Source organism: Haliaeetus leucocephalus, unplaced genomic scaffold, assembly GCF_000737465.1.
Source record: "Haliaeetus leucocephalus isolate CR32 unplaced genomic scaffold, Haliaeetus_leucocephalus-4.0 Scaffold1, whole genome shotgun sequence".
NCBI classification, from domain to species: Eukaryota; Metazoa; Chordata; class Aves; order Accipitriformes; family Accipitridae; genus Haliaeetus; species Haliaeetus leucocephalus.
Window position 1 is genome coordinate 13,205,815 of NW_010972437.1, and position 24,089 is coordinate 13,229,903.

Genomic DNA, 24,089 nt, shown 5'->3' on the forward strand with positions numbered 1-24,089 from the left:
TGGATCAGGTCTCCCAGCCTTGCTCAAAGGTCCTCATATGTGGTAGTATTCTTGTTTCCAGACAGTTGTGGAAAATTGGCAGAAAATTGGATGAAATTTAATAGTATGTTCTGGCTTCCATAAACATTCATGTCAATGAAGAGTATATGGAATGTGGGACTTATTATTATGACTTACTACTACTATTACTGTAAGTGAACTTGACCCTGTTTTGCAGTGTATACAAAACCAGGATTTGCTACAGCATCTTTTTTTGTAAAATATTCTTTCACAGTTACTGTGCACTTTTAATAGTTTCCAAGCTGTTATCAGTAGTGTATACATTGATCTTCTCTATCACTTTTTAAGGCTCTAACTACTGTAATAGAGGAACAAATCCCAACGGAGATTGCAGCCATTTCTGCTTCCCAGTACCAAATTTTCAGAGAGTTTGTGGTTGTCCTTATGGCATGAAGCTGGCTTCAAATCAGCTGACATGTGTTGAAGATCCATCCAATGAGCCACCCACTTTGCAGTGTGGCTCCTACTCATTTTCCTGTGGTAATGGAAGATGTGTGCCTCGATACTATCAGTGTGATGGTGTTGATGATTGCCACGATAACAGTGATGAACAAAACTGTGGTTCTTCAAGTAAGTAATCCCTGTAATTGACAGTATTTATTGTTTGCAGTTCAGAAAGTTTGATGGGTCAGTCTGATTTTGTTGAAATAAACCCCAATTTTTTAGGGTTGCATCTATGGAAAAATCCTGAAATCTGCCTGGGAGATTAGTTACTTTGGAAATTATTCGGATAAATCATGGGAATACAGGATTCAACACTGGCCACAAAGAATGCATGAAAATATTCATATCTCACTAGTTCTCAAAATTCAGTTTACAGAGTAACAAAAATCTATCTTCTAAAGAAAAACGTTGCCTTTATCTTAGTTTTTGTAAATTTTGAAAGATAGTGGAATATCACTTGTCTTATTTTGATGCATGAGGAAGGACAAACCATCTTAATAAAGATGAAGTCATTTAAAAAATAGCACCATAAGAAAAATAACAAAACCATATGCATTGTCTAACCATCCTGTAAGATTAGAGCAGCACCTTTTATTTCATTTAAAATCTGAACAGAAATTTTATGGTTTTCATTATATTTGGGCACTTCTGAACTATTTGTTACATCAGGATTTGTACAGTGAAGTGGATTAAAAGCACATTGGTTCATTTCCTGGTTTTGCTGTGTCTCACAGAATATTTTATTGATCAAGTAAATTGAAAGAACAGTGGGATAATTATAGTTGATAAGATATTAAAGAGTTCTTGGCTTTTATGACATATTTGCTGCTTCTTTCTTCAGAATTAATTCTTTCTTTTAAATCACAAACAAGAAAATAGGGCATATTAATAAAATGTGCTTCTTAATGCATATGACTAGTATGACTAAGGTATAAACTATTTCTTACTAGTGGGCTATTTTAGAATAACTAGAACATATTTTGGGGAAAAGGAAAGCAAATGCAAATATATATATATATATTTGCAAATATATATAAAGCAAATGGTTACTTGAAGAAGTTATTTTTCTTGTTCTTTAGATTGTTTTGAAGTGCTTAACAATTTAGTTTTTTATTGATTCTTGCAGTTTAAAAAAGCTTGTAAGTATTCTGTTCAGTTCTGCAGCACATTGGCATGACATACATTTTCATTTTAACCAATGTGGATTTTAGAATTTGATGCATATTTTAGACATTCTGTAAGTGTACTAAATGTACTGAATACTCTGGCAGGGAAGGCAGGTTTTGGAAATCTTTATGAAAGTGTCCTCCTGTTTTGTTTTTTTTATTTAGACAATACTTGTGCTTCATCAGCTTTTACCTGTGCCAGTGGACAGTGTATTCCAGGTCGTTGGCGTTGTGATAAACATCATGACTGTTTTGATGGCAGTGATGAATTGCATTGTCCTACACAAAGACCCACTTCGTGCCCTGTAACCCAGTTCACCTGTGATAATAGACGATGTATTCCTAGGATCTGGCTATGTGATACTGATAATGATTGTGGTGATGGGTCAGATGAAAAAAACTGCAGTGAGTATCACAACTGTCTGTTGTTTTATAACAACTCTGTATGTCAACATAGATATATGTGTTGGTGTAAGGGTGATAAATGAAATTAGGAAGAAAGAACTAATATCTAAGTTAGACTAATGTTTTGCAGTCCATAAGATGTGGAAAACACGCCTAATTTGAACTACCAGAGCCAAGTAGAATGCAGAAAAATAATAAAAAAAAATAAAAAGGGGCAACTGTTGATAGTTATAATCATGGTGCTGCATAATGTCATGCACTGCAATTTACAGCAAAAAGCAGCTAAAGCTTAGATGTTCTAAGCACTTACTTCATGAGTGATCTCAGTAATGACTAATAGTGTAGTCAGCTAATCTAGTCCTCAAGTTTTTACCAAGTAAGACAGTAGTTTTTCCATATACTTTCTTTAGCATTATTTACCAATGAGTGGGATCTTCTGTTTGTTTTGCATGAGTCCAGGCCTACACATGAATAAACAATTATCTGATACTAATGTATTAGTGCTTGTAATTTATATCATTACTAGTTGCTGCATTACATGCTGCAAGTTAGTGATAGTGTCTTTCTACTGTCTCAGTATTATGCTGATTTCAGAAGAGAGAAAAGAAACACATCTGAATTTATTGTCACTCTTAATAGCTTTCACAGGTACTTGTGAACCCAGGCAATTTCAGTGTCCCGACCATCGCTGTATTGACCCATTCTATGTTTGTGATGGAGACAAAGACTGTATAGATGGTGCTGATGAGCATGACTGCAGTAAGTGTAACTTCGTTTGTTGAATGCCTCTTTATTGTTTCCTCACTCTTGCCCCCGAGGTGTCTTTGGTGAACTCGTATTAGCAGCTCCAAGACAGCAGAAAGCATTATAAACCTATCCATAAATTAACCTTGTTTGTGATGCTTGTTTTAGCATTTTAGTAAGCCCTTTGATCTCTAGGCTGGTTGCAAGGGGCTGAAATCTGTTTCCTCTCTTTTCTGTAGATTCCAAGCTCACTGTATTTTCTGTGTCTGAGGGAAATCACGTTCTGCAGTGGAACTTGGACTCCTGATATCATATCTGACTTGGGCATCTGAGAAAAATTGGGTGCAGTTTAGCTCTGCAAAATAAATAAACAACATCAATATTTTTTTATTTTGTAGTATATAACTGCAGTGTCACAGAGTTTAAATGTCTAAGTGGAGACCAGTGTATCAGCACTTACTACCAGTGTGATGGTGTTTTTGACTGTAATGATCACTCGGATGAGACTGATTGCCGTAAGTATACTGACGCTGAAAGAAAGGCTTCAGTTATTAGGTAATGCTTCTGAAAATTTCCTTTATCTGCTATATCAAATAATTGGCACTATTGTCCTTAAAACCTCAAAATTCATTTTAGGGAAACTTGTCTATAAATCATTTTTCTGAGCAGAAATTTCCAATGCAGTAGGTTCCAGCTCAAGAGTGGATTTTTCTGGCAGAGTAGAGTTTGCATTCCTTTTGGCTCTAATGTTTTGTTTTATTTGGCACCTCAGTCTCAGGGTTTAAAAGTAAAACTTTGTATCCATGAGAGTTAGATTGAAACTTTTTCTTGAGTATTTTTTTCATTTAAGTTAGTTAAAATGTTGCAATGCAAGGTGGTGAAAACTAGTTTCAGCAAGTAATTTCATGTTGCTTTGGGCATGTACATAGATACCAATATACACAGATATCAGTATGTACTTGCTCAAAATATAACAACAGTTGAATTGCCTTGTTCACCATATTATAAAGTAGGAGTTAAATTGGTCAGATTCTGAAATGTCATGTAGATTAACTGGCTCTGATTCTATGGCCTGATCTAAAAGCAACACAGTTCTTAATAGTATTGTAACTACTTATGCAAAAGATGAGCTGAACATAGTGATTTTGCTTCTCTGTCTAAAATTGAAATAGCTTCTGAACTGTTGAATGTCACTGTTTTAGCTACAAGACCACCAGGGATGTGCCACCAGAATGAATTCCAATGTCAATCAGATGGCAGTTGTGTTCCTGCTAACTGGGAATGTGATGGCCATCTTGACTGTGCCGATGGCTCAGATGAACATCATAGATGTCCTGCCAGGACGTGTCCTCCATCTCTTTTCCGCTGTGATAATGGCAACTGTGTCTATCGAGCATGGATCTGTGATGGTGATAATGACTGCAGGGATATGAGTGATGAGAGAGATTGTCCTACTCAACCCTTCCGGTGCCCCAGCTGGCAGTGGCAATGTCCAGGTCACAGTATCTGTGTGAATCTGAGCAAAGTATGTGATAATTCTGCTGATTGTCCTAATGGAGCAGATGAATCCCCATTGTGCAGTAAGTTACTGTTCAAGCATCTATTATAGCCTACTATGTGCTACAGCTTCAGAAAGAAATGGAATATTCAGCATGCTGTATTTAGTGCAGCAACACTTCTAGCAGAAATTGTAAGCATGCTGAAATTAGAGCTCAAATTACTAAGTGGAACTTGCTTGCAATGAAAGGAGACTACGATGATGACCAGTGAATTCATTAGCTATGTCCAATCTTGTGCTCTGAATTCAAATGTTACTTCTGCTGACTTTAATATAGGTTTTTATATAGCAATATGGGAATGAGTTTTGTGTTCCTGAACACATTCACTAAAGCATGGTATGCTTTAAGTTCAGTTGAAATGTGATTCAGTCCTTAATATTTTCTTTTGAATTTCTAACTTCAAAAATCATGAAAAAAATCTGAAAGCTCACATGTAGCCAGAATTTGTATTTATGTTGATTATGAACTGATTTAAGCATAACCTTTTTCTTTCTCTCCTTCTTTCCTCCTTCTTCTCTTTAATCAATGCACATTCTCAGATGAACCCCAGCCAGGTATGATTATAAATGATTTTAAATTATTGTTTATAATACAATTATAGGTTTGGAGTGGTACAGTAAATTTTTTTGTATATTTCTAGCCAGTTCTGAAAAATCTGTTGTAAATGCTTAGACAGCCTTCTGTTTAGCATTCATGTAATGGGATTCAGTAGTACATACTATGTTGTTACCTGCCTTTATGTGCATTGTGTGTGTTATATTTTGCATAAGGGCCTCAGTCCAGTCTCACATTGCTTAACTGATGATTGTGCAGTTATGTTTTAGCAGCAGTCTTAGGCTGGTAATGCAATTGCAAAGTATTAAATTTAGCATAAGAAGCTTTTCTTAACTATTTGCTTATTTTAACCCCATTTCAGATCAGGAGAGCTGCTCTGACAATAATGCTGGCTGCACTCATGAATGTATTCAAGGACCATTTGGAGCTCAGTGTACCTGTCCTGTTGGATACCAGCTTGCAAATGACTCCAAGACCTGTGAAGATATTAATGAATGTGACCCTCCAGGCTTTTGTAGTCAGCACTGTTACAATGAGAGAGGGTCTTTTAGGTGTTACTGTGATGAAGGATACATTCTAGAAACCAATGGGAAGACTTGTAAAGCAGCAGGTGAGGAACATTGTTGTCCACCTAAAGAATGATAACAGTGTCTGGGAAATGTCCAGTTTTGCCATTTTCATATTGTTCTCTTTTAAAGAGCTGATGTGAACAGCTACTGTTCATGTTCATGGCAGATGACCTTGAGTATTAAAACTGTCAGCTGAGGGGTTAATTGGAAACTATTATTTCCTTGAAATAATATATTTAAATTAACACTGTAAATTTTAACCCTGGAATTGTCAAAAATAATATTCTGGAGAAAAGCAATGCCATGCATGTGTAAGCCACAGGTTAAAATTTGCTCTTTGTAAAGTTCAACGCTCACAGAGGGTTTAAATCCCAGCCTTTCACAAGACTTATCTAGTGCCTATGCCATACTGTGCTCATTTCTAAAGAGCAAACAACACTGACACAGCATAGCAGTCCATTTTTCTGTGTCTCTTATGTAGTACACTGACAGTACAGAGCAGTCATATACCTAGTGGAATTTGTCACCACAGGATTCCTGGTTTAGGGATATACTTAGGTTGTGGAAGACTCTTGCAATTTACCTGCATATAAGTTTGGCCTTTAATAATAGGGACTTTCCCATAGTTTGCTGTCTTTATGGTTGCTACTCTTCAGTCGTTTTTGAGCAGCTTATCAGTGTAAGGTGCTGCACAGCAATCTAACTGCAGCAGCCTATGGTTTTCCTGTAATCTGTTTATTCTTCTCCCTGGTCCCCATGCAGTCTAAAGGGGGAAAAAAGAGCAGGCTGGCTAAAAAGGAGGAAGAGCCAGGCTGAGTAGAGTAACTGGTGGTACAAAGAACTTTGGGGTTTGAATCAGGACTGGGAGCTGAGAGTGGCTTATGGAGGAATGAGGGTTGGATGTCAGCAGCAAACTAGTTGGACAATGGGGAAGAGGACTGGAGGTCCAGATATGAGACTGAGAGGGGAGTCTGGCAGAAAGAGTAAATGGTGGAGAAAGGGTAGAGAAAAGCCAAGGCAGATCCAAAAGTCAGGATGGACAGACTGGATGTGATAAAATATCTTGGCCAGAGAATTGATTTGAATTTGTCCTTTCAATATATGTATCTAGATACAATAGCTTTGATGCTATAAAGCCATGTCAAATTAGTCAGTGTTTCTTTTTCTTACAGAATTACTGTTGAAGAGCTTATTGGTTTATTTTAATTTCTTTTCCTTTGACAGAGTCTGGGAATCTTCTTTTGCTGGTGGCTAGTCGTAACCAAATTGTTGTGGACAACATCACCTCTCAGTCACACAGTATTTATTCTCTGGTTCGGGATGGGAGGAATATTGTGGCTATTGATTTTGATTCAATCACAGATCGTATCTTTTGGTCTGATACAACACAGGATAAAATTTGGAGTGCTTATCAAAATGGGACTGACCGAAAAATAGTAAGTTTTGCTGAGTTATTCTTGTCTCTTTGTTGCAGAGAGACAATGAAGACACTGTATCTCCAGTTAACAAAGGGGAAGAGGGAATCCCAACATAGTAGTAAGAGAGATAACATAGACAAAGTGAAACAACTTTGTCCATACTAAGCCAACAATTCATATAGCTTTTTGAAAGAGAAAATTGAATGCTTTCAAGAAGCCATCTTTTAACATCAGGCTATAAGTTAATTTTCCTATTCGTAGATGCTGACTTCTTCAGTAGACCCACTGAAGTTGGTAGGAGTGTTTAGGTATATGCTTTGTCAGTGCTTTTAATATGTACATTGTGACTCATTCTGCATAAAAGACCTAGAAAATATTGGAGATTTGGTTCCCCAATTTCCATATCTATAGAAATGGAAAGGGTAAAAAATTTAGTATCACTAGTTTGTTCTCTCTCTTTCTCCCTCTCTCTCTTTGTTATTAAACAGGTGTTTGACAGTGGTGTCACTGTGACTGAAAGTATAGCAGTAGATTGGGTAGGTCGCAATCTCTACTGGACAGACTTTGTTCTGGAAACAATTGAAGTCTCTAAAATGGATGGGAGCCACAGGACTGTGCTGATTAGTGAAAATATAACAAACCCAAGGGGACTAGTGTTGGATCCCAGAATTGAGTAAGACTTTTTTTTTATGTTGTTTTTTTGAAAAGATGCGTATTTTATGATTTAACAATAATTAGATTTGAGATATGCCCAAATTGTATTGTAATTGTAAATGGCAAGTGGAAGAGAAAGCTTAAGATAATTTTTTAAAATAGTGTGTTTGCAGAGGTGATTTAATATTTCAAGTCATATGATAATTATGTGTAATCTATTGTTCTGATTCACTGTAACAAGATTTTTTTTTCCTGCATTTGCTTCCTAGTTAAGAACTATTAATTCAAAATTCTGACGTATCATTATCAGTTGGTGGTTTACCACAAACCTACATGTAGTATAATGTGGTATGCCTACCTGGCAAGGAACAGGTTCCTTCATAGCCCCAAGTCTAAAATAATGATCTATACCTTATTAATGTTATCACAAAAGCACCTTCCCATTTCAGACAGCAAGTGGCATACAGTAAATGGAATGTTATGGTTTGAACTATTTGCGTACAAACTTTTACTGTTTTTTGAGCTCCTCAGTGCCTTGAACTCTGTTTACGGCCAGTCACATGGGGCTCTTCAGTATAGCACTGTTGGCATTATCAATGCATGCCTGTAAAAGTACAAACCCATATCAAATTATTATTTAGCAGCTGGAAAATCAGCTTATAATCAATGTTGATAACAGTAGCTTTTTTATGCTGCTATTATTGACAAATGAAAACAGCAGTAGAAGCATTAAAAGAATTTTTGCAACAGAAATTATGGTAATATCTTGAGTAAGCATGTTGCTGAAATGAATAATTTCAGCATCATTGTGTAGGACTTTTCTTAAAAAGGTTGTTTCTATTTTTTGGCTAATTAGTCTTCGTGTAATGTTTCTCAATAGGCAGCTAGGTTTTTTTCAGATTGGTAACCACAAATTATTTTTTCAGTGCTCATGTAATGTTCTGGACTGACTGGGGCCAAAACCCTCGAATTGAAAAAGCCAGCATGGATGGCAAAATGCGAACAGTGATTATTAACAATAAAATCTATTGGCCCAACGGACTCTCCATTGATTATCCAAATAAACTTCTCTATTTTGCTGATGCTTATCTTGATTATATCGATTTTTGTGATTACAATGGAAACAACAGACGACAGGCGGTTGCAAGCGATCTGGTAAGACATTAATAAGAAACCATTGTTTTACCATGTCCTTGCCGATAGTACTTAAAAACATATTTGCACAGTCATAGATTTGGATGTGTTTTTCTTCAAAATACTTGGGTGAAGCAGATATGAAGTATTCTAGCTGCTTGCTACAGCTGGAAAAAGAATTACATATCCTATTCACAGTCTCTCAGGAGATCTTCAACAGAACCTGGAGCTGAGTGTAATCTTAGTGCTTTAGATAATTCTCATTTGTTCTGCATGAAGTCTAAAGGTGACATCTGACACTGCCTACAGCAAATGCACCAGCTAGTTAGTATAAGCAAATACAGCACAAAAACCTGGAAGAACTTTACCGGGTCACCTGTTCTGTGAGTGAAGATTGCTACTATTCTTGACAGCAGTGAAAGGTTTTGTGCTGCCAGGACTTGCTGTGTGCAGGGCACTTCATGAAGACCATCCCCCTTACAGGCTATCTCCCAATGAAGTGCTGCTGTCAGCTTGTAGTGCTGTCCCTGTACCAGCACAATAGTTCAGATATTCAGTTGGTACATATAAGCTGGTATAAATAACCACATGTATATTTTCAAGAATTGAACCTTGTGGCTGTTATTTTTGGCTAGAGAGACAATTCTTGTGAAATAGGAGCTGGTGCAAACTTTCTTGCCCCACTCCTAGTTTTCTGAAATTTAGATAAGCCACCTTCTTCGACCCTCTGCTAAATTATAGGGCTGCTTATCAGGATGCAAGGTCTTGACAGGTCTGTAACTCTCACTAGACATTTCCTCTTGTGCCCTTGAAAATCTACAATTGGGTATTTACCTGTTGGTTCCCAGTGTCCTGCCTTCCTTACAGTTAGACTGCTTTGTTAATTCCTCATGCTGTACATATCACAGGGTCTATTTAGCATTTTCATTTTAAAAAAAAGTGTATTTCCCCCATAATTAATGTCTTGTTTTCAGGCAATAGATGATATTTCATATTCTTTTGCTGAAAAACATATTTTGAGACACAACTGCTTTTTTTTCTTATTTTTTTTTAAATTATGCTCAGCTCTGTTGTTACTTCATTGCAAGCTTTAAATATACAAGTCTCCAGAACTAAATTGGTAAACATTCTTATGTTTTAGATATTGCAGCATCCACATGCTCTAACTGTCTTCGAAGATTTTGTGTACTGGAGTGACCGCTATACTAATCGAGTAATTCGGGCTAATAAATGGCATGGAGGAAACCAGACAGTTATGATTTATAACATTCACCAGCCTTTGGGGCTTGTGGCAGTCCATCCTGTAAAGCAGCCTAATGGTAAGTTCAGCAAAACAACTTTGGTAATTACAAAAATAAGCCATGCAGTAATGTCATACATATGCACTCCTGGAATCAGTCTTGTCAGCAAATGGGCTGGGTTAAAACAAGTAAACAGTTCATACTATTGACTTGCAACTGAAGGTCATTTCAGCCTGTCCAACCTGGTGTTTAGGGAAAGTAACCTAGGCAGCGTGTAAGCATAATGACTAGCTAAAAAGAATAATAGGAAAGTAGTATGTGGCACTTTCTTGCACTTTGTTTTGAATGTTTTTATAAGAAAATTGGAGCATTTTTGGAAAGGATTTTAATTCTTAAAATTTGTCTCTGTGGCATACCAGACTCACTTCCTTGTATGTTAATAATATTCTTTTAGACAAGATTACTGTCATCAACCTTCTCTGAAAGCACTTCTGCACTATTTTAATTGGTGAAATAATAATAATAAATAAACCCCTTCATTGCATTCAGGATTCCTGCTGAGATCATATGCACATGAGCTTTTGCAGCTGAAAGACTGTAAAAAAAAAAAATAATTTTTTTTCCTTTCTCCTAGTTAGAGTTATCTTCCAAATCAGGCCTTTTGTCATTTCATGGCATGACTTGCAGAGTGGGAAATATATTAATATGAATATTATCTTTCATTTTCTGCTATATTTCTTGTGTATGGAGTGTTTCTGATTAAAAAATGTTACAATGACTTACTTTTTTTTTTTTTCTTGAAAACTTTCATACCAGGGAGGGCAGGGACTTGCATCTGAGTAAGGCACTAGTAATTTCAGTGCTATATTTGTTTTGGAACAAAACGTTCTTCAATCATGTTCAGAACTAAAGCCACTTGGCACTCTCACTGCAAATTGTACAGTCACCAGAGAGTACCATTAATTTATACATCATAGTTCTGGTTTAAGAGGTTTTATTTTACAACCCAAGGTTTAAAAAACTTTCTACCACTGGTGGAGAAAATTATTTATTTTTCTTCATTGTATTAAATTAGTACATTTTATGATCTTTCATTTAGAATAGCTCTGTTGTACTTTATGTGGCCAGACAGAGAAGGAAATAAAGCACTTGCGAAATAGCAAGTTTACCAATGAAGAAATAATTATTTGCTGATTGAAATTCCAGATGCAGTATTAAAACTATCATCTACTCTCCTTTTTTGTAAATCATTAGATCTTACACCAACTAAAGTCTGGATTTGTTAAACTGATGAGATGAATAATCTTCTTATAGCTTGAGTTCTGAGTTTATGCCATTGTTTTATTGTCAACTTGTTAATTTGTTTTCAGTTCTTGTTAGTTTTTATATTAGGAACAATTGTGTCATTTCCTGGAACTTCCAAGCTTCTTAGGCTAAGGCCTGCTGCAGTTGCTAAGAATGTACTCAAAATCTGACTTTTATTGCGAAGATGGCTCATCCTGAAAAATCTTCTTTAGTGGCACGTTTATGGAAGTGATCTAAATGGATAAATTTTAGTGTATAGTAATAATAGCAGTCAGTAGAGACCTTCTTCACTGTCTTTTTTACATTTTACAAGCTTAGACTGACAGTTTCAAAGTCATCCAAGAAATTATGCATTGAACTCCCACTACCTTTGAATGAGATGTAGGCAACTATTTTATCTCTTTAGTTGTCTCCAAGAAGCTTCAGTAAATAATTTAAATCCCCCATCTAGAAAGGTCATAATGATCAAAGACTGAAAATCCCACAGGCCTCCTAGTGCAGTTATGAAAAGTTTGAAAAGGAGTTTGAAAGATTTTCTATGATGCGAAAAAATTGAAAAGACCACTGTGATAATGCTACTGGTTTTACATGAAAAATTATATCCTGTTACAAGTGTATTGTATTGTGGTTCTTGGAAATAACTTAATTTTATTTTAAGGAAATAGCAAAACTGATTTAGTGCTGGGTTAATATTATCGGTAGCAATGAGATTGAATATTCTTTCCAGTTGCTCATATTGTTACAATTGCTAATACTTTTTTTTTCTTTTCAGGTATCAATTCTTGTGCATCATCCCCCTGTAGCCACCTCTGCTTGCTTTCTTCATCTGGACCACTTTTTTTTTCCTGTGCTTGTCCTTCAGGATGGATACTTTCTCCTGATAACAGGAACTGCATGAGAGGTAGGGCAGTAATAATGAGAGATTAAAAAAAAAGACCTGACACTGTCAAATCCATCCCTCTGTCAGGCAAAAAGCATATTTCAGATCTGTCGGCTGCTGCTCATGAAATCGAAGTTTGGGGCCATTCCAGGCAGACTTCATTTAGGACACACGGAATATACTTGGCCTAAAGGTTTGGAGCCAGGTTCTGTAAAGAAATCAGATTCAAATGCTTCATTTGGGGGAAGTGGATGAACTCAATTTTTCCTTTAAGCACTTTAAAGAAGCCACATTTTAAAATTTCTCAGCACGTTCAAGGTTTTGTTGTTGGAATACATCTGGAAAAGACTTTAGTATCAGTTAAAAGTGAAAACATACTCTGGCAGAATGTTGTCCTTCTCATTATAAATATTCAGCCTGGAAACCTGTTTTTAAGAGTTGCAATTGTAAGAGTGTCAGGATGCAGGACTAGAAGGGACTTTCTTGATCACTCAGCTCTGTTTCCGTCTTGTTCTTGACTACCATATCATATGTCCCCTTTTGCTAGTCAAGCTCCAGTTTAAGATTAATTTGTTTTTTTACCCCTAAAACTCACTGAACCTCACAATTTTGATATTTGGAAACCTGATTTTCTGTTCTAATGTAGTCTTTCCCCAGTTTGTGCCCATTTCTTGTGCCATTTTTGTCCTTCAGGATAAATAACATCAGTAGTTCTCCTTCATCCCTGATATATGTTCTGTTGTATATATTTGAAGTGACTCACATTCTTTCTCAGCCTGTATTTTGCTAAGTAAGTCACGATCTTTTAGTTTTCTCTAATGAGGAGAGATGTTCTCCTTGTTCCTCATCATTCTCTTCACCCAGTCTGAACTAAGGGATTTTGGAATTCAGATCAAAATTTCATAGCTTGAGCTTTTTCCCTCCCCAGTGTAAAAAAATTATTACGCCAAATGCAGGAGGTCTAGAAACACAGCCTAAAATTACAGATGCCACAGGTGATGCAGCTGTAACAGAGCTAACCTTTGAAAACAAAGCTTCATATCAAAAAGTACCACTGAACTTTGTTTGAACAGTCCACAGATCTCAATGATTTGTAAAAATCATTTAGACAATTAATTAAAAAAAAGTCATAAAAATTAAAATTACTGGCAGGCAGTTTGTAACTAGAAATTTGACCAGCTTAATTTTGTCAGATGAAGCATTAATTATTAAATTTTCCATCACTTGTACAGATATAAATTATACTTTGGTGCTTCCCTAATAAGGAAGCTTCAAGTCACTGAAATTTAAGTAGAAATTGTCTTTGGGATGAGCTAACACTAGAAATCTCTGCCAGTCAAAAGGTTCTTTTCTTTTAAAGCTATCTAAATTTTAAAAGCCATATCACGCTTTTTTCCTGCTTGATACTTAGCAGTGTGCTCATTAAAGAGCTATATTGCATTCACATTTTTCTTAGCAGCAGTAAGAGAATTAGCAATTTATATAATCTGAAATGAAGTGCAAGTTTGTTTAATCTATTTTTAAAAAAGAGGGTTTCTTTTAGAAATCTGTACTGGTTTTAGTATTTACAGGCTTATAAAGGGATCATGATGAAAGAAATGAAACATGGCAGTGATGAAGCACATGCCTGTGTAGAGGTTGACACAGTTCTGCCACTGAATCGAGCTATTGACAGTTCTCATCTTTATTGCCCACATGTTGCAAACTTCTCTGTTTCTACTTAGGTACAGTTGTGGCCCTTTTATAAATTACATAATTGCTCAATATAAATTGTGTAAGAGAGAAATAGAAATATCCCTCTGTGAAGCACAAGTCTTTTAAACTATATGGGCTTATATTTTGTTTTTATATGCAATTTATACATTTAAAACAGTATGTAAAAAAATATACAGATTTTGGGAATTTTTAAAAATAGTGTATTTGCTGAAGGTCAGCACATTGGAAAAAGTTATAAAAAATATGCTGATTCCTTTCATGGTAAAAGATTTAAATTGTTGCTAATGATTACAAAGGAATAGGCATTTGCTATTTCTTTTCTAACGTTTACTATTATCCTTATCCTTGCTGTCATTGTTTACTTTAATAGGCCACCACAAACTTTCAGAAGAAAGATTAAACTGAGCTGCATACATTTGGTTGCCCAGTGTCTCTACAACACAATGATATCGCTGGTCTCTGCCTGCTTAGTTCACATATTAAATACTGCTAACTTCATGTTGACGGAAAGGCATTGATTCTAGGATTACAGCATTTCTAGCTTTACGTAAGATGAAGAGTGCTAATATTGTAAGATTGCCTTTGCACTTATTTAATTTAAACTGCATTTCAGGTTGATGTTAAAGATGGTAATGTAGCAAGCCAGCTTGGAAATGAAGCAAGGAATTTATGCATATTAAAATCTTGTATTAATATGGTAAACTTGCATATTTAATATAACAATACATTAATTTTATACAGTTTATCATTTGTCATGTAAACCTGTATTAAGTTTAAGAATTGCAGAAGTTATATTAATGGCTGTCTGATGAAGCTGCACAGATTTTAGGTCTGTATAGCTCTGCAAATTTGCTCTATTGTCCATTGTACGAATGAGGAATAATCAGACTGTATAGATTTGCATAGGTGTTAAACTTCAAGGAAGCAATCAGTGAAAAATTTTCTGTAGACTATAATTGGTTTAAATGAGACTATCAAAATTCTCAAGTACAAACAGCCTAACCTAGAGAATTCACATACCTGTATTTCATCAGGATTCAGTAGTGTTGTACTGTGTACAATTAGAAAGGGAATAAAGACTCCAGGGTCCTGTATACATTGGAACAATTCCACATTAATTTAGCTGTTCTTTGCAAATGTTTTATACAGAGCACTGGCATGCCACATTCTTAGGGGAAAAAAAAATGGAAGAAGTCCAAGAATTTCACAGGCAGAGCTAGCTATGTATCTTCAGGCAATTTGCCAAAATGTGATATTTGTGCCGAGACAAACGATATCTAAGCTTATGTCAAATTTGACAAATAGTTCCAGCTGCCAGAGAGAAGTATGGAGAGCAATTTTTGAGACATGCAATGATGCTGTGGTTTGTGGTTTTTCATGTTAAGATTTTCACTGCAAAATTTATGTAAACATATTTCGCAGCCAGTGAAGAAAATCAAAACAAAAAAAACCCCCAAACAAAAGAAGTCTTTCATCTATTATAAAAGAGGAAATGAGTTACTGCTACCCTCTATGCAGCAGTAGCAGCCCAGTTCCCTATCAAGTGGTAGCTTGTGCCTATAGAGAGAAGAGACTAGAATTTGTTCTCCAAAGGCAAAAGCACAAGGAAGAAGAGAATTGGTGTTCAGGAGATTCTCCTCCACTACTCCCTAGCAGATGAGAAATGAAGTTGCTGACTCACACTTTACAGCTCTCCAATGCATTTTCTCAGGTCACCTGACTAGATGCCCTTTGTTAATAAGATTTAAGCATAAGGGTACAAGTTTACCTAAAAGTAAATATACTATAAGGGATTATGTCTACTGCCTTAGAAGTAAAACAAGAAACACAGTACTGCAGTTATATTTAATAATAAAGATCAGAAACTGCTGCTCTGACATTGGTACCTTGCTTGTGAATCCTGCTTAATAGGCATTAGAACCCATCTCAGGCATGTCCTGTAGAGCCCTCAGAGCTTTGTCCTGCTGGTTCCCATTCTCAGAGATTTGAAAAAGCTGCTCAGAGCAGCTGTGTGAATGTACTTCTTCCCTCGGCCAGCAATTGAGTGATCCTGCCTTAATTGCTTGCACATGCATTGTGATTGTGCAGTGCTGAAACTTTAAATGTTACAACAGTTACAGTAACTGATAACCTTACTCCTAGTGACGGAACAAAATTACAGGTAAGTGGTTGCGAAAACATCACTGGTAACATTCAACCATTCTCAGCATCAGGAAACTTTTGGGTGGGAGAGGGGAAGTATATCATAATGCCATTTTCTTGATCAGAGACAACCCTGAATTGCATTATATGTTTTCACAGTTGAACACCCTTTCCTTATTGCTGTAAGAGATAATATAATTTATGGAATTTCTCTGAACCCTGAGGAGAAGACGAACGATGCTATGGTTCCAATAGCAGGAGTTCAAAATGGTGTTGATGTTGACTTTGATGACTCTGAACAGATGATTTATTGGGTTGAAAATCCAGTAAGTTAGTATTTATGTTCAAAATGTGCACTAAAATAAGACTTTTTCTTTTAAAATAATGTTTTTGACTGAAATATATTAGCATTGCAGGTAAGAATTTTGATAAATATAATTGAAAGAAATGGAAGGGTTTTTTTGTTGTTGTTGTTGTTGTTGTTTGGGGTTTTGGGGTGGTCCCATGTCATGTGTCCCTGTCCCCCGTCCCCCCCGCCCCGCCCCGGGTAAGGCAAGGAAGCTTAATCTCTTTTGTAAATTAGTTTTCATCTTTGTCAGCTGCAATATTTGATTAATGCTATTTCTGGCTCAGCCAGAGACATGAACAGGAAATATTGGAAAACATTGACAGAACCATACTCTCAGCCCCCCTTTGCTGTAGTCCACTCTTTCTTCTCTCACTTGACTTAGGACTTAATTCTGCAAACACAGCCAGAACACTTCTCCGTGGGAGCAGTACATTGGACACAGTGGCACTAAACAACAGAATGACAATACGTGCATCTAGTCTGAGCACTTAATGAAGAAACATAGTAGAGAGGCATCATTTCCTTTAAATAGAAGAAAATCATTGCAAAGTCACAGTTTCCAGGTAGCACGTGAGGCTTATACATCTAAGAAATAGTTTGAACTAATTTTTAATTGTTGATTATAAATGTTTGACTAAGCATTTTTAATGCTAATCCTTAACTAAGAAAGGATATGTGTTCCCTAAGGGTAACTTGCCACAAAAAATTCCCAATTTTTTCAGGATAGACACTTCAAAAAAAAAAAACCCACCTGTGGCAGTCTGGGAGATGGATGTGGTAGGAAACTGCTGATTCAGCAATATGTGTTCACTCTTAGAAACTTAAAAGCAGTTCTTTTTTCAAGAAAAGCAGTGCTTACATCTTGGAGAAGTATAATGGTAGATAAGGAGATTTCCATAGTTATGTTTTACAGAAACAGTTCACACTAATTTGTTACCTGTCATCCACACAAGTTTTACATTGTTTTTTTCCCAACCCATTTCCCTTACATTTTGCAGGTTTGAAGTAAAAATAAGTTAAAAAAAATCACTTATTTTAAAGCCTTTTCTGTGTCACTCATAAGGAAATTATAATTTATTCAATTATTTATTCTTTTAAAATGAGAATGTTTAATTCCCATGAAGTATTTCAATAGACGTATTTAAGCAAACTTTTGCCCAGGGAACTAGATGAATACTCGGGAATCTATTTGATCCTCTGTGCAGTCTGAAAAAATGTTCTTGACAGATCTCAGCCAGCAGATACAGCTGACATTTACAAGAGGTTGAACAGTTCTGTAGGAGGTCATGGGCTGATATATCCATTAATAGAGCTGGCAAGTGAAATGCCAGGTGCCTCTGCAGGCTGAGTGCGGGTAAGTGCTGTATTTTTAGTTAGGTCTTGAGCTCCAGCCTGACAAATGTGTGACTATGAGCTGTGCCCCCTGTCTGTACCCCTCACCTGCAGGCCTCAGGCTGCTGTTGCTTCCAAACACAAGCTGAGACACCCCTGTCGGTCATGGCTCGCTCTCTGAAAAAAGATATTTCTCTGGTTTCTAATGACAGAAGCATATTTGCCTACTTTCTTAAGCGTAGTGCTTGTTCATTACCACAAGGCCTCTTCCTTAACAACCTGTTTTGCCTCCATCCATTGCATGTTAGGGTTTTCCTGGGGTTTGTCTACACTTGCATAGTTTGTAGCTGTGATTTCACTGCCAGTGTTGGCAACAGTTGAAGTTGTAGTTAGAGCTCAAGTGAATGTCTATCAACTTGTTCACCCTGTCTGAAACAAACTCAGGAAACAGATAAATATCATATTCTACTTGAAAATATCCCTATTCTACTTGAAAAACACTTCTGAAGTATTTATATCTTCAGATGTCATGTTCCATAGGTTATTAATTGTATATGTCAGTAATAGGCAGGAGAATTCCTAACTGTCTCTAAAGTGCCTATCATACTAGACACTGCTGTAAATATCCAACATCCATCAGAGTCTCAAAGTAGGGTTTATACAGTACCAAAAGTTATCCTACTTTCCTACTTTTTTCTGTAGGCTTAGGGATTCAAGGACAGGTTAATTTGCAAATAGCACTACATCGTTAGGATTCAGCAAGCAGCACGCTACCGGTGTCTAAGAAATTCTGCCTATTTAAGTCAGCAGTGAATTTGGCCTGGAGTTCTTGTTCAGATTTTTGCCATCTGATATGTTGATTCCTTTCTGGAGCACCATTTCCAATTCTGCACTGAGATATTTAAATGGTCTACTGATATCATGGTAACAAATCAATTAAGAATATGCATGGACAAAATGATTCTCTGTTTTTTACTGCCTGGGCCTGCTCTATCTCTGCCTCTATCTCCTCCCTTCTTGAACTGGGCTAGTGTTAGCTGCACAGCTTCTGTCTTCAAGTGATGCAAAGTTCAGGCTCTAATGGTGTGCTGTATTTTCTGTCCCTTCGGGTTGGCAGTGCCCCTCTGTCTTTCACCAAAGTGCCAGAGCAGAACAGACCTACTACATGTGTCGCCTCAGTGAAGAACTGGGGTGGTGGGTCCCAGTGCTACCTTGTCTGGGAGCCTGCACCATGGGGTGAGATCTTCCCAGGACAGGTGCAGCATGTCTGCATCAGCGGAGGAAGAAGTAGTGAGAAGAAAGAAACAGATTTCAACACCTGCTCAGAGCTCCCCCAACCCTACTGACCTCTTCTCCAAAAGGCTTAATAATGCATGATAGCTGCTGGTATTTCAATTTTGCATTAATACTAGTTGCAAAAAATTCGTCTGACAATATGCAGGACTTCTGCAGAACTCCTGTAAAACTGACATAACCTGAAGAAAGCTCAGGAAGGCAGCTATAGTAACTCCTTCAGACCTTTATTTGCCTTGTCTCTCTGTTTGGTGCTTGTTTATATCATGCTTTAGCATCACACACTATAGCTAATACCATAGAATCTGCAAATCATAAGTTGTTATTCCAAAGGTTACCCTTATGAAGAAATCTGCAAGGATAATCTTAGTCTTGATTCTTGCTATTACAGCTTATTAAAAATTTGGTTCTTAAGTATTTATGCATGGAGAGAATACTATTTTCCTTTACTAGATTTCAGGTATATTCAAGATGGTTAACTGAGGTATCCTGGTAAAAATCTTTTGATAATGAAATAGAAATTACAGAAGTGTCACTGTATATAGCTTAAATATATACAGTCCAACCTTATAAAATACTTTATTTCTGTCAATCAGGTTTTGGTTGGTGAACGGTAATGCCTCTTCACACTGGATTTACAATATGATTTACAATAATATTTTTACAAGTTTATGCGTTGAACATATACAAATACATTTCTTTCTACTGGATTTTCATTTTGCTAAGAAAAGATTGTAATATAAAGTAAGTGCTCATGTACTTGCAATAGAACAGTGTTTTCTGCTCTTGACATTTTTTTCACTTTTGTTATCTTTTTTCCCAAGGGTGAAATTCACAGAGTGAGGTCAGATGGAGCCAACAGGACAGTTTTTGCTCCAGCAGCTGTTATTGGTGCTCCTATTGGTCTGGCATTGGACTGGATATCTGCAAACCTGTATTATAGTAACCCAGGGACACAGTCAATTGAGGTAAGTATTTAAGAGGCACAACTGGAAAGTAATAGCCTAGATTTTTCACTGTGATGTGTACAGATTGAAATTAGTAATATTTTTTTTAGTGAAAAACTGAAATTAGATTTATTTTAAAATGCAAACGGTCTGTGTAGAAAAAATACTTTACAAACTTGGAGAGATAAACCTAAATTTGAGCATAGTCAAAAAGATTAAAAGCACTATATTCTGGAATTTTATTTGTGCTTAGGTCTCTCTTTTTTTTTCTTTTTTTTTTTTACCCTCCCTTCAAGTCATTAGGCTTCTGGTGTTTGACACACAACCTCTCTGATCACTAGAGTTACTATTATTATTACTATTCTCATTCCAAATCAATGATCCCAATGCAGTGCCTCTGATAGTAAAGGAACGTTGCCATCAAATGCAGTAAGATCCACTCCCAAATGCTTTGATATCATATTATGTAGCTTTCTGGAGACTAGCAGTCTGATGCTATGTGAAGGATAAAATTGCCATTTAGTGTAGGGAAATAGAGGATAAGCAATGTGTAATACAGTAATGACTGTGAATAAGCCCAGCCATTAATGTCCTTGGCCCAAAACATAAATACGTACTATTAAATCAAAAGGCAGCTAATTTAAACACATAAAATTGAATACTTTCTAAATCAGCATTTCATCAGCCTGTTCAACCTGTAATACTTTCAAGATATTATGGAAGCTGAAAGATTAACTATTTTTATACCCAAGATGCTTACTTGTTAACATAGGCAGGTTATAAGCTGCAAGCAGCTCATTCAAGGGCTGCATGTTAGAGAAGGGAGATGGTTAGAGTACAGAACAATGTGCTCGCTCTTCATAGTATGTGGGAGAGTATTCTGCAATTTCAACTCCCTGTGGATTTAGGCTTCCTTCCTTTAATTTGAAAATCTATCTTAAGTTCTATATTACATGCTCTGATGAGTTCAATGTTTGCATAGGTCCTGAAGCTGCATGGTGACATAATGTACAGGAAAACACTGATTACCAATGATGGCACCTCTCTGGGAGCTGGCACGCCAATTGGTTTGACAGTTGATCCAGCAAGAGGGTAAATTTCCAAAATTGCTGTTGTCTTTGCACATAACTATATTCTCCACATTTTTCTTAATTTTTAGGGTCTTCAGCTTCCATCCTGGATTTGACATGGTTTTGTTTTTTTCATATTTGTGTGGAATTTATTTAGTCTTTTTAAGCCCTAGAAAATAATTGCATGGCTTCATAAATTGTTGCATAGGTGTTTATTCTCCTTAATTTACCATATATTTATATGGTAAAATTTTTTAATTAAAAAGGATCTCAGAATATTATGATTGTGAAAAAAATCTCTGAAAAATGGGAACCCATATTAAAGACAACTCTGAAGTCTTTCTTTATAGTATCTTGTGATGTCTGTCTTGAGCCCTATCTATAGTAGAAAGACACACTACATGGGAAGAATGTCACATGTTAAATAGCATAGCACTAAATAAGATTTTTCAGCTTTCTCCCAAAAAGAGCTGTAATTTGCTTTTTTTCCAACAAAGCACTCAAAATTGCAGTATGATGCTTCCCCCCACCCTCAATCAGTGTTCCATAGGACCATATTAGTAATAAGACTGTTCTGCTGGTGACTTGGCAGGTTTTCAGATGAATTGATGCCTGACTTTTTGTCCCTAGCTGGGAGGCTGGCTGTCATGTGCCCTAGGTGTTCTTCAGCAACTGAGGCCAGAGCGGTGCACATATTCCACAGAGCCAGATAATGGAATTCTGTTTCATATAGATTTTTTGAACTTGTAGTTTTAATTCCAAATTGGAACCAAACTCACTGATGAAACCTTGCAGCCATCTGTGAAACAGAATTATTATTCTCCTGCTTTCTTCCTATAGTCCTAATAGCCTACTGAGTTTACCTGCTGGTGGTATTGTGGGATGATACAGAGGAGGTTACAGATTTCTAAAAATGATTTAACATTGTTCTCTTTTTCAAGAGAAACAGGCATTTCTCTTTTTCAAGAGAACAAGCATTTTTCTCATTTTTCGGACAATCTCTTTTTCATTGTGGCCTGGTTCAAAGTGATCTCTGTTCAGCATGTGCTGAAGTATTTGGCTGATGAAGGAGATGAATTTAAGCATATGCTCAAGTGACTCTGGTCCATTGATCTCTGTTGCTTTGCTAACACGTGATAATGTGTGTTACAGGAAACTGTACTGGACAGACCAGGGAACTGACAGTGGAGTCCCAGCGAAGATTGCCAGTGCAAGCATGGATGGATCAGGCATACAAACCCTCTTCACTGGCAACCTTGAGCATGTAGAGTTCATTACCATTGACATTAAGGAACAAAAGTTGTACTGGGCTGTCACAAGCACAGGAGTGGTAGGAGATATTTTTTTAATAAGTGCTTTTTTACCTGTTCATCTATCTCTGCATCTGTGGTTCACATGAGTAATTCAGTTTAGTTTACTCATGTAACTGGGAGTTGCAGGACCAAGCAAAATCTGAATACCTGTTGTTACTAATTACCATTAAAAATATATGATGGATTTGAATGAAAAACTGGAAATCATTATTGACATCCTGCTGACCCTTTCCTTCCTACCTTGTAAATAAAGATCTCGTGCGTGAAGAGATTTTAGTGGCATATGTTGCATTTTAATTTTCTACTGTAACATTGAACTTTTATTGTGAGAAATGTAATATTAAGCTTTAAATTGATTTCTTAGATTGAGAAAGGCAATGTGGATGGTACAAGTCGTGTGACTCTGGTGGTTCATCTTTCTCATCCATGGGGAATTGCTGTGTATGATACCTTTCTGTACTATACTGATCGAGATTATGAAGTTATTGAACGAGTTGACAAGTCCACTGGAGCAAACAAAGTAGTGCTGAGAGATAATGTCCCAAGACTGAAGTGCCTACGTGTGTATTACAGAGACAGTGAGTATTTGCTAAAGAGGTATTTCAGGATATCCAACTTGTGAAAACTCAAACTTCCCTCAGAGACAGAATGCTTGCTCTTTCAAAGGAAATGGTTTGATTAGGCTTTCAGGAAAAGTGTCAGGAGCATTCTACCTGATTTTGGTAAAGAGATTTTCCACCATCCAGTTAAGGCATCTATTGGCACATGTAGTTTTACTAAAATGTTATCAACATAATATTGACTAAATAACAAATATTGTTACTTTGGCTTCAAATTTATATCTGTTTTATCTGACTCTTGGCCCCATAGATCTTAGGTGACAAGAAACCAGCAAATCCATTGCTAACGCTTATGTGCTAAAATGTACAGTGATTAAGATCTTTATTTTTGTCAGCTGGTTGTTAATACTATGCAAGTATATGAATTTGGTTATATATCTGCGGGAGTTTGTGACTACACAGTTCAGATTTTTATGTCTTGCCATGTGTGTCTTTCACAGATTCTGCTGGTTCCTTAAATGGCTGCAGTAATAATATTGGAGTTTGCCAGCAGCTTTGCCTGCCTCTACCTGGTGGGTTATTCTCCTGTGCCTGTGCTACTGGGTTTCAGCTGAATCCTGATAACAGAACCTGTTCCCCATACAGTTCATTTGTAGTTGTTTCTATGCTTTCTGCAATTAAAGGATTTAGTTTAGAGACATCTGATCACTCTGAAGCCATGGTACCACTGGCAGGAAGAGGTATGTGAATGTTATAGCAGGAAAAAAAAATCTTACAATGCCTAATTTCTTGCTGGCATAGCGCATGCTTGAAATTAGTTTGTATCAAAGGGATTAATTATTACTTTTCAAAATATTTCAGGACGAAATGCTCTTCATGTGGATGTTCACATGCCTTCTGGTTTCATTTACTGGTGTGACTTCAGTAGCACAATTTCTTCTCAGAATGCAATACGTAAAATTAAACCTGATGGTTCTTATTTTAGAAATGTTGTTACAAATGGTATAGGACGAAATGGGATCCGTGGCATTGCAATTGACTGGGTAGCAGGTAAGCATAGCTGAATTTAGGAGAATGTTATTCTTTACAGATTGTAAAATTCTTAGACTAACATAAACAGATCCTAATGGAACTATTTTGAACAGAAGTCCTACGATTCTAACTTGTGTGTCTATGGACTGATTTTAAAACATGAGGAAGTAATGAATGGCTCTTAAGTTTATGTGTGTAAAA

The 24,089-nt window shown here is 36.5% G+C and overlaps 1 protein-coding gene across 1 annotated transcript in view; it reads left to right on the plus strand.

The window, feature by feature from the left end:
* Window positions 1–24,089, plus strand: part of LRP2 (low density lipoprotein receptor-related protein 2) — a 134,076-nt gene that overhangs the window by 52,555 nt on the left and 57,432 nt on the right. The window contains exons 21-38 of the mRNA XM_010569474.1: window positions 349–630; window positions 1,836–2,075; window positions 2,715–2,834; window positions 3,218–3,334; window positions 4,022–4,399; window positions 5,295–5,543; window positions 6,727–6,938; window positions 7,409–7,593; window positions 8,501–8,729; window positions 9,850–10,027; window positions 12,027–12,155; window positions 16,152–16,318; window positions 19,791–19,934; window positions 20,896–21,005; window positions 22,136–22,313; window positions 22,661–22,874; window positions 23,357–23,596; window positions 23,718–23,906. Of these exons, the coding sequence (XP_010567776.1) occupies window positions 349–630; window positions 1,836–2,075; window positions 2,715–2,834; window positions 3,218–3,334; window positions 4,022–4,399; window positions 5,295–5,543; window positions 6,727–6,938; window positions 7,409–7,593; window positions 8,501–8,729; window positions 9,850–10,027; window positions 12,027–12,155; window positions 16,152–16,318; window positions 19,791–19,934; window positions 20,896–21,005; window positions 22,136–22,313; window positions 22,661–22,874; window positions 23,357–23,596; window positions 23,718–23,906 (3,561 nt within the window). The remainder of the gene's footprint in view (window positions 1–348; window positions 631–1,835; window positions 2,076–2,714; window positions 2,835–3,217; window positions 3,335–4,021; window positions 4,400–5,294; window positions 5,544–6,726; window positions 6,939–7,408; window positions 7,594–8,500; window positions 8,730–9,849; window positions 10,028–12,026; window positions 12,156–16,151; window positions 16,319–19,790; window positions 19,935–20,895; window positions 21,006–22,135; window positions 22,314–22,660; window positions 22,875–23,356; window positions 23,597–23,717; window positions 23,907–24,089) is intronic.